Raw genomic sequence first — 11363 nt, 5'->3', positions numbered from 1 at the left:
GAAAAGAAAAACAATGAACCAGATAAAAACTAAAGCAACGCAATGGGTTCTCTGTGTTGTGCTTATAAGTCGATTTCTAGCCTAATAAGCTCTCTTACTTCCTGCTGAGCTCTGCGAATTGGAACCATCCCAGTTTGAAATTGAAAATTCCGCCTAAAAGGACTCTTAAGGTTTAACTTCTTCGAAGAGAAATTTATTGGAGGAATTATGAAAAATGTTACATTAACTACAAACAATTTTAACTACAATGAGTTAGTAATCTAACTTATAGAGGGGAAATAATGGATATATTGAAAACCTAAAATGTTAATAATGAAGAAATATAGAAATCGAAGACATTTTTAACAACTTGAAGAAGAACAGAGAGGTAAGAAAGACAGTTCACTGACCACACAAAAACGCTTTAAGGGGCACCAAAAGGACGTTAGAGAAGTGTTTGGGAACGTTCCAAATTGTGTTAAGAGTTGACAATAACAACATGCAACTGGATCTGGTTTGAGAAGCATTGCTGTGATTAAAGAATAAGCTAAGAGGCATACAAAGGTCAAAGTAAATTACAAATACAGATAAGACTGCTCTTTCCGTTTCAATGCATTAGATTTGATAGAAAGAGAAAACTTTTCCGATTGTAATAAATCTATTCACCAATTACAATATACGATTGAACATTAATATTGGCCTTCCTGAGTAGTGACAAATAATAAATCTATTCACCAATTACAATATACGATTGAACATTAATATTAGCCTTCCTGAGTAGTGACAAATAATAAATCTATTCACCAATTACAATATACGATTGAACATTAATATTAGCCTTCCTGAGTAGTGACAAATAACTTCTAATGATATCAGTAATAATTGACACTTTTCGATAGGAAAGACACATAAGAAATTATTTGGTTTGGTTTCTTTTTTATTTCGCGCAAAGCTACACGAGGACTATCTGCGCTAGCCGGCAGCATGAATGGGGATACACTTTCGTTTGGCATCAACGTTCTTCCATTTTCTTCATTCAGTATGGTAAACGAAGTAATAATTTGATCTAATTAAGATTCTTTATTTCTTCCCGATTTGTAAAATTTCCATACGTGATAGAAGAAAAATAAAAATATTATTTTCCAAATCTGCTGAGTTATGGAAAATTTGATATTAAAACCAAAACAATTTTCGTGAAGTTTAACTTCGCAGGCCTGTGTTATATACTCAACTTGAAGAGCAGTTCGGGGCATAGCTGAAGGTTTTTAATGGCTATTTGTTTATTATGTAACGTCACAACAACATAAAAATATTATATGACATCACTAAATTAATTTAACAAAGTTTGTTTGTTTGTTTTTGGAATTTCGCACAAAGCTACTCGAGGGCTATCTGCGCCAGCTGTCCCTAATTTAGCAGTGTAAGACTAGAGGGAAGGCAGCTAGTCATCGCCACCCACCGCCAACTCTTGGGCTACTCTTTTACCAACGAATAGTGGGATTGACCGTCACATTATACACCCCCACGGCTGGGAGGGCGAGCATGTTTAGCGCGACGCGGGCGCGAACCCGCGACCTTCGGATTACAAGTCGCACGCCTTACGCGCTCGGCCATGATTTAACAAAGAAGCAAGCTAAGACAATTACCAAAACAAATAAACACTAATACTTTTATATGCAAAAACGGCTCGTTTGGATTGAGAAAATATTTTACATAGAAGAGCGAACAACGTTTCGACCTTCTTCGGTCATTGTTGACCGAAGAAGGGTCGAAACGTTGTTCGCTCTTCTATGTAAAATATTTTCTCAATCCAAACGAGCCGTTTTTGCATATAAATCTCAACAAGTGGGTTTCTCGACATCACTGATTAAACACTAATACTATACAGCAGAAATTCAAACCAGACGTCCAACACTAGGGGACTATCCTTGTGTAATTATTTTATTAAAATTATGATCATAATGAAAATGAATGTTAAAAGGACTGAAGTGTGTGGTGTATAAATACAGTTAGCAATAATATCGGTTCAATGGTCCTTAAGTTTTTTGAATCGCACAAGAGAGATTTGAAACAAGCCAATTAACAACTAGCATCAGTACCAATCATAAACACACAAAGGAATTTAAATTACAATTACAACTTGCTTTTGTTTGTTTTTGAATTTCGCGCAAAACTACTCGAGGGCTATCTGATTTAGCTACCCCTGATTTAGCAGTGTAAGACTAGAGGGAAGGCAGCTAGTCATCACCACCCACCGCCAACTCTTGGGCTACTCTTTTACCAACGAATAGTGGGATTGACCGTTACATTATAACGCCCCCACGACTGAAAGGGCGAGCATATTTGGTGCGACGGGGAGTCGAACCCGAGACTCTCGGATTACGAATCGAGTGCTTTAACCACCTGGCCATACTGGGCCAATATGTGTATGAACAATAAGGGCTGGGTTTAAGATTTTTATTTATTTGTTAATAGTTTTAGTTTAAAAGAGTGACAGCTGAGATGGACCACAGTTTCCATGTTATCCAAAAACGTTATGTTATATTATTTATGTCGTAGATTTCAATTTAGTATTGTTCTTTTCTCATTTTTCATTATAAATTTAATCTCATTTTTCATTATTTCAAGAATAGGTTTTTGATATGTAAGTCAGATCTTGGTAGGAATATAACTCTTATAAATATAATAAGATTTACGTGAGTGTGACACGTAAACTCTCCTAAAGCGCTGGTTACACCGACGTCTGTGTTGTACCAAACGAATGGACCCGGCATAACCAAGCGTGTTAAGGCGTTCGACTCGTAATTCGAGGGTCGCGGGTTCGCATCCCCGTCGCGCCAAACATGCTCGCCCTCCCAGCCGTGGGGGCGTTATAACGTGACGGTCAATCCCACTGTTCTTTGGTAAAAGAGTAGCCCAAGAGTTGATGGTGGGTGGTGATGACTAGCTGCCTTCTCTCTAGTCTTACACTGCTAAATTAGGGACGGCTAGCACAGATAGCCCTCGAGTAGCTTTGTGCAAAATTCAAATCAAAGGAAGGTTTCGATGCAGAAGTTTGCACAGAGGGAGAAGCTTTTCATTCAGTCTTTTAGAGAATATAATTATTTTGAGAAAACACTTTTTCAAGGACTTCTCAAAGGTGAACCGTAAATTTGTTGACATACTAATTAGTGCCCGAAACATAGTTAAATAAATTGAACTTGCATTATAGTGGCAAAGAGAATTAAACTGAAAAAGTGCAATAAGCAGTAAATTTGTATTATATCAGCCATTTAAATGTGGGACATAAGACCACGGTTCGGTACTATATTTATATATATTAGAAAATTATGTGCCATTCTTAATATATAATATCCTATTTATATTAACTACCGTTTCGTTCTCTTTCTTCATATTCTATCTCTTATAAAAGTTGTCGTTTCTAAAATAGGTGCTACGATACTTATTATATAATTGAGATTCGAATAGCTTATTTATACATGAGTGAGGGTTGGTTCTGTGGTAGATATATGGATTTCGGATCTGTCAAGTCAGGTTAAAATCCATTTATGACCATCAAGCATCTCCCTTTAAGCTGTGATTGCGTAATAAGAGTAACAGTCAATCTCTTAATGTGAATGATAGGGTGCTATTAACCGACTGCCCTTTCTCTGACCACTAGTTCAAAATCAGGAAGGGCAAAAGATAGATAAAAATATTAGCCTTGCTAAAAACTCACTACAATACGTACTTATACAAAGTACTAATAGCAGATTCAGTTAAGATGCGTGTTTCATAAGTTCTTCCATCTTTTTCCCGTTTATTTTGTGATAATATTTTACTTCATGTGATATTTAGGAGCGTCCTCTATTGGCTATATATTTCATGTTAGGATTTGGATAATAATGGCCGCCGCAGGTGGGAGTGTTATCCAAGGAGTATCTCGATTAACCATTCCACCAAAAATCCCGCCTACACAAACTCTTGATAAGTATAACTCTGAGGTATTTGGATATAATATTGTTTAATTATGATTTTGTTGTTTTACAGTATTTTGAACATTTTAGTTTTATTTAATTTGTTGGTTTCGACAAGTTCAAAATTACACTGGCAATAACACTGTGTCACTATCGAGAAGTCGACTCAGTTCAGTTTGAACAAATTAAGACGAGTTTTTAAACTTAATTAATCGAATATGGGTAAATATAAGCCTTAATACCAGAACATTAACTAGGTCTTAATTTATGAAAAATTGTTAAAGTTAAATTAGAAACAAAATGAGTGAAATGGCAGCTACATTGAGTAAATCATTTTATCAAATCAGAATTATGATTGTTATTATTTGTAGTTTTTATTTTTGGACTCGAGAAAAACCACAGAATAGTATTAAATACAATAATTTTGTTTATACATGTTCTCTTATACGTAAAAAAAAATTAACTAAAATTAATATTTAGTTTATGCCTTTACACCCATACCCCTTTCCAACGTAAATTTATGTCATACTACTAATAAAGAATTTCTGGGATCTTTTTGTTTCAGAAGAAACAGAATAATTCCTCTTAGTTGAAACTTTTTTGATTGGTGTTATCAGGACAGTTAAATAGTCCATGATAACCTTAATTCATACTTTCTATAATATTCATTTATAACTTATGAAATGCACCAGATTAGAATGATAATATTTACACATTATTTTAAGTTCTTAATGTGTTATTAAATTATGTTAACCTTTCAGTTACATTACAAAAGCTATGTCTTTTTCAACAATGTCGTTGCCCCCACCAGACAGTCTGTCCCACATAAACAGTAACAACAGAATATTTCTCTCAAAGAAACTTCTTCAGTTTTTGAAAGTTTTTTTTTTGAAGACCAAAGACTCATTTTAACTGATTTTAGTAAAAACAAACAGACGTTGTTGATTTTTAAGGCAATATTGTTGTGATAAATATTACCCACAACCTTGTATCATGTAAAATCTGTACTTCTACAACATCAAGAAGTTATTTGCATATATATTTTTATTTAATTTGGATTAAACATCTGAGATGGACCAGTAGGACTCATGTTATTCCACAGTGTTATGTCTACAGAGAAAGCAAACTAATTTATTCAGTTTTCATCAGATTAAAGTTTCATAGAGTAATAACTCTGTTTCTGTTGGCATCATAACTATTCTGTCAGTGGAATGTGCTAACAAATGAGGAATTTATTTTACCCACCATCATGTCCAAAGTTGAACAAAAAATGTGTCTTAGATAACTACTGAATGAATATTTACTGTAAAGGCCCTGACAATGTGGTTACTGTTTGACAGTTTCAGTTTCTTTCAGTTGCAAGCTGAATCCATTTTTACCACACCTTTTTTGATTAGATTTAACTTGCATAGCCCATAAGACGGGAATATTTCTCACCTTGCTTGTGAAATTATGGTGCTGGAAAGAGATGACTTTACCTGGTTATGTTTGCTTTATTCATAAGGTCAGTGACACGTATTGACTGGTTCATGAAAACAAGTTTCGGTATTAAGAAGTGTAACAATATGTTTGTGGTTTGAGAAGTTGAAATAAGAGAGACTGTGGTAAAAGGACTATACAGCTTTTTAAGACTGCTTTGACAAATTTGAAGTTGAAAATAATAATATTGGAACCATATTTTTTGATTCAGGGTTTAAAACTAAATGATTTCACAGCTCTGTTTTCCAGTTACTCTAAATGCTACTTATAAAATAAACTGTTTCAACAACAACTGTGACATTGTATTTACAAGAACATTTATAGATTACAATTACCTCTCACAGTGTAAAATAAACTGCTTTAACAACAACTGTGACATTGTATCTACAACAACATTTATAGATTACAATTACCTCTCACAGTGTCAAATAGTGTTTTAACAACAACTGTGACATTGTATCTACAACAACATTTATAGATTACAATTACCTCTCACAGTGTCAAATAGTGTTTTAACAACAACTGTGATATTGTATATATAAAAACATTTAAAGATTACAGTTACTTGTCACAGTGTAAAATAAAGTGTTTTAACAACAACTGTGATATTGTATATATAAGAACATTTATAGATTACGGTTACCTGTCACATTGTATATATATAAGAACATTTAGAGATCACGGTTACCTGTCACATTGTATATATAAGAACATACATTACGGTTACCTGTCACAGTGTATATATAAAAACATTTATAAATTACAGTTAACTGTCAGTGTATATATAAGAACATTTATAGATTACGGTTACCTGTCACATTGTATATATAAGAACATTTATAGATTACGGTTACCTGTCACATTGTATATATAAGAACATTTATAGATTACGGTTACCTGTCACATTGTATATATAAGAACATTTATAGATTACGGTTACCGGTCACAGTGTATATATAAGAACATTTATAGATTACGGTTACCTGTCACTTTGTATATATAAAAACATTTATAGATTATGGTTACCTGTCACTGTACATATATAAGTACATTTATGGACTATGGTTCCCTGTCATATTGTATATATAAGAACATTTATAGATTACAGTTACCTGTCACTTTGTATATATAAGAACATTTATAGATTACGGTTACCTGTCACGGTGTATATATAAGAACATTTATAGATTATGGTTACCTGTCACATTGTATATATAAGAACATTTATAGATTACGGTTATCGGTCACAGTGTATATATAAGAACATTTATAGATTACGGTTACCTGTCACTTTGTATATATAAGAACATTTATAGATTATGGTTACCTGTCACTGTACATATATACGTACATTTATAGACTACGGTTACCTGTCATATTGTATATATAAGAACATTTATAGATTACGGTTACCTGTCACTTTGTATATATAAGAACATATAAAATTACGGTTACCTGTCACTTTCTTTGTATAAGAACATCTATAGATTACGGTTACCTGTCACTTTGTATATATAAGAACATTTATAGATTACGGTTACCTCTCACATTGTATGTATAAGAACATTTAGAGATCACGGTTACCTGTCACATTGTATACATAAGAACATACATTACGGTTACCTGTCACATTGTATATATAAGAACATTTATAGATTACGGTTGCCTGTCACTTTGTATATATAAGAACATTTATAGATTACGGTCACCTGTCACTTTGTATATATAAGAACATTTATAGATTACGGTCACCTGTCACTTTGTATATATATGAACATTTATAGATTACGGTTACTTCTCACATTGTATATATAAGAACATTTATAGATGACAGTTACCTCTCACATTGTATATATAAGAACATTTATAGATAATGGTTACCTCTCACAGTGTAAAATAGTGTTTTAACAACAACTGTGATATTGTATATATAAGAATATATATAGATTACGGTTACCTGTCACATTGTATATATAAGAACATTTATAGATTACGGTTAGCTGTCACAGTGTATATATAACATTTATAGATTACTGTTACCTGTCACAGTGTATATATAACAACATTTATAGATTACAATTACCTCTCACAGTGTAAAATAGTGTTTTAACAACAACTGTGATATTGTATATATAAAAACATTTATAGATTACGGTTACTTGTCACAGTGTAAAATAAAGTGTTTTAACAACAACTGTGATATTGTATATATAAAAACATTTATAGATTACGGTTACTTGTCACTGTAAAATAAAGTGTTTTAACAACAACTGTGATATTGAATATATAAGAACATTTATAGATTACGGTTACCTGTCACATTGTATATATATAAGAACATTTAGAGATCACGGTTACCTGTCACATTGTATATATAGGAACATACATTACGGTTACCTGTCACAGTGTATATATAAAAACATTTATAAATTACAGTTACCTGTTAGTGTATATATAAGAACATTTATAGATTACGGTTACCTGTCACCTTGTATATATAAGAACATTTATAGATTACGGTTACCGGTCACATTGTATATATAAGAACATTTATAGATTACGGTTACCGGTCACATTGTATATACAAGATTTAAAAATTACGGTTACCTGTCACTTTCTTTGTATAAGAACATCTATAGATTACGGTTACTTGTCACTTTGTATATATAAGAACATTTATAGATTACGGTTACCTCTCACTTTGTATGTATAAGAACATTTTAGATTACGGTTGCCTGTCACTTTGTATATATAAGAACATTTATAGATTACGGTTCCCTGTCATTTTGTATATATAAGAACATACATTACGGTTACCTTCACATTGTATATATATAAGAACATTTAGAGATCACGGTTACCTGTCACATTGTATATATAAGAACATTTATAGATGACGGTTACCTCTCACATTGTATATATAAAAACATTTATAGATAATGGTTACCTCTCACAGTGTAAAATAGTGTTTTAACAACAACTGTGATATTGTATATATAAGAATATTTATAGATTACAGTCACCTGTCACTTTGTATATGTAAGAACATTTATAGATTACGGTCACCTGTCACTTTGTATATGTAAGAACATTTATAGAATACGGTCACCTGTCACTTTGTATATATAAGAACATTTATAGATTACGGTTACCTGTCATTATGTATATATAAGAACATTTATAGATTACGGTTACCTGTCACTTTGTATATATAAGAACATTTATAGATTACGGTTACCTGTCACGGTGTATATATAAGAACATTTATAGATTATGGTTACCTGTCACTGTGTATATATAAGAACATTTATAGATTATGGTTACCTGTCACATTGTATATATATAAGAACATTTAGAGATCACGGTTACCTGTCACATTGTGTATATAAGAACATACATTATGGTTACCTGTCACATTGTGTATATAAGAACATACATTATGGTTACCTGTCACATTGTGTATATAAGAACATACATTATGGTTACCTGTCACATTGTGTATATAAGAACATACATTATGGTTACCTGTCACATTGTGTATATAAGAACATACATTATGGTTACCTGTCACATTGTATATATAAGAACATTTATAGATTACGGTTGCCTGTCACTTTGTATATATAAGAACATTTATAGATTACGGTCACCTGTCACTTTGTATATATATGAACATTTATAGATTACGGTTACTTCTCACATTGTATATATAAGAACATTTATAGATGATGGTTACCTCTCACATTGTATATATAAGAACATTTATAGATAATGGTTACCTCTCACAGTGTAAAATAGTGTTTTAACAACAACTGTGATATTGTATATATAAGAATATTTATAGATTACGGTTACCTGTCACATTGTATATATAAGAACATTTATAGATTACGGTTACCTGTCACATTGTGTATATAAGAACATTCATAGATTACGGTTACCTGTCACTTTGTATATATAAGAACATTTAAAAATTACAGTTACCGGTCACTTTCTTTGTATAAGAACATCTATAGATTACGGTTACCTGTCACTTTGTATATATGAGAACATTTATAGATTACGGTTACCTCTCACTTTGTATATATAAGAACATTTATAGATTACGGTTACCTGTCACGGTGTATATATAAGAACATACATTACGGTTACCTGTCACATTGTATATATATAAGAACATTTAGAGATCACGGTTACCTGTGACATTGTATATATAAGAACATTTATAGATTACGGTTGCCTGTCAATTTGTATATATAAGAACATTTATAGATTACGGTTACCTGTCATTTTGTATATATAAGAACATTTATAGAATACGGTTACTTCTCACATTGTATATATAAGAACATTTATAGATGACGGTTACCTGTCATTTTGTATATATCAGAACATTTATAGATTACGGTTACCTGTCACTTTGTATATATAAGAACATTTATAGATTACGGTTACCTGTCATTTTGTATGTGTAAGAACATTTATAGATTACGGTTACCTGTCACTTTATATATATAAGAACATTTATAGATTACGGTTACCTGTCATGGTGTATATATAAGAACATTTATAGATTATGGTTACCTGTCACATTGTATATATAAGAACATTAATAGATTACGGTTGCCTGTCACTTTGTATATATAAGAACATTAATAGATTACGGTTGCCTGTCACTTTGTATATATAAGAACATTTATAGATTACGGTCACCTGTCACTTTCTTTGTATAAGAACATCTATAGATTACGGTTACCTGTCACTTTGTATATGTAAGAACATTTATAGATTACGGTCACCTGTCAATTTGTATATGTAAGAACATTTATAGAATACGGTCACCTGTCGCTTTGTATATGTAAGAACATTTATAGATTACGGTTACCTGTCACTTTGTACATATAGGAACATTTATAGATTACGGTTACGTGTCACTTTGTACATATAAGAACATTTATAGTTTACGGTTACCTGTCACGGTGCATATATAAGAACATTTATAGATTACGGTTACCTCTCACAGAACTTTGTATTTTAATGGTGCTCATTTATTCTTTCTCTTTATTGAAATGTTTATTTTCGTAGGGATGGAGACCTGGTTTCTCAAAATAATCGATTCATAAGTTTATTCTATTAGTGGATATAACTAGTCTGTTGATTTGAATATTCTGGAAATTTTTTTTTAGTTAATATTTCTTAATATACTATCTCATATTAGATATATATTTAATAGTGAAAGATTTCTCAAGATAAAATGAAAAGATACAACAAAACTACTGGCTTTTTACATTATTTTTACTCATTATTTCAGACTTGGAGAATCAAATCCAGTGAACACTGTATGAGAACAAGTGGGCACCATGAGGTTTATATACCAAATATCACAATGTTGTTTTCAGTAAACACTGTATGAGAACAAGTGGGCACCAGGAGGTTTATATACCAAATATCATAATGTTGTTTTCAGTAAACACTGTATGAGAACAAGTAGGCACCAAGAGGTTTATATACCAAATATCACAATGTTGTTTTCAGTAAACACTGTATGAGAACAAGTGGGCACCAGGAGGTTTATATACCAAATATCACAATGTTGTTTTCAGTAAACACTGTATGAGAACAAGTGGGCACCAGGAGGTTTATATACCAAATATCACAATGTTGTTTTCAGTAAACACTGCATGAGAACAAGTAGGCACCAAGAGGTTTATATACCAAATATCATAATGTTGTTTTCAGTAAACACTGTATTAGAACAAGTGGGCACCAGGAGGTTTATATACCAAATATCACAATGTTGTTTTCAGTAAACACAGTATGAGAACAAGTGGGCACCAAGATGTTTATGTACCAAATATCACAATGTTGTTTTCAGTAAACACTGTATGAGAACAAGTGGGCACCAGGAGGTTTATATACCAAATATCACAATGTTGTTTTCAGTAAACA

At 31.9% G+C, this 11363-nt stretch overlaps 1 protein-coding gene across 6 annotated transcripts in view; it reads left to right on the top strand.

Annotated features, from left to right (window-relative positions):
• The first annotated feature begins 3842 nt into the window (after positions 1-3842).
• Positions 3843-11363, top strand: part of LOC143234618 (coiled-coil domain-containing protein 93-like) — a 94725-nt gene continuing 87204 nt past the window's right edge. For 5 of the 6 annotated variants that reach the window (XR_013018738.1, XR_013018737.1, XM_076472087.1 and 2 more), the window contains exon 1: positions 3843-3962. Coding sequence is in view for 3 of the 6 variants with exons in the window: in XM_076472087.1 (XP_076328202.1) it covers positions 3864-3962 (99 nt within the window). In the remaining 3 variants the exon portion in view is untranslated. The remainder of the gene's footprint in view (positions 3963-11363) is intronic. The other variant, XM_076472088.1, reaches the window with a different exon arrangement.

Source organism: Tachypleus tridentatus, chromosome 12 (assembly GCF_004210375.1).
Source record: "Tachypleus tridentatus isolate NWPU-2018 chromosome 12, ASM421037v1, whole genome shotgun sequence".
NCBI classification, from domain to species: Eukaryota; Metazoa; Arthropoda; class Merostomata; order Xiphosura; family Limulidae; genus Tachypleus; species Tachypleus tridentatus.
This window is presented reverse-complemented; position numbering and strand designations above follow the sequence as displayed.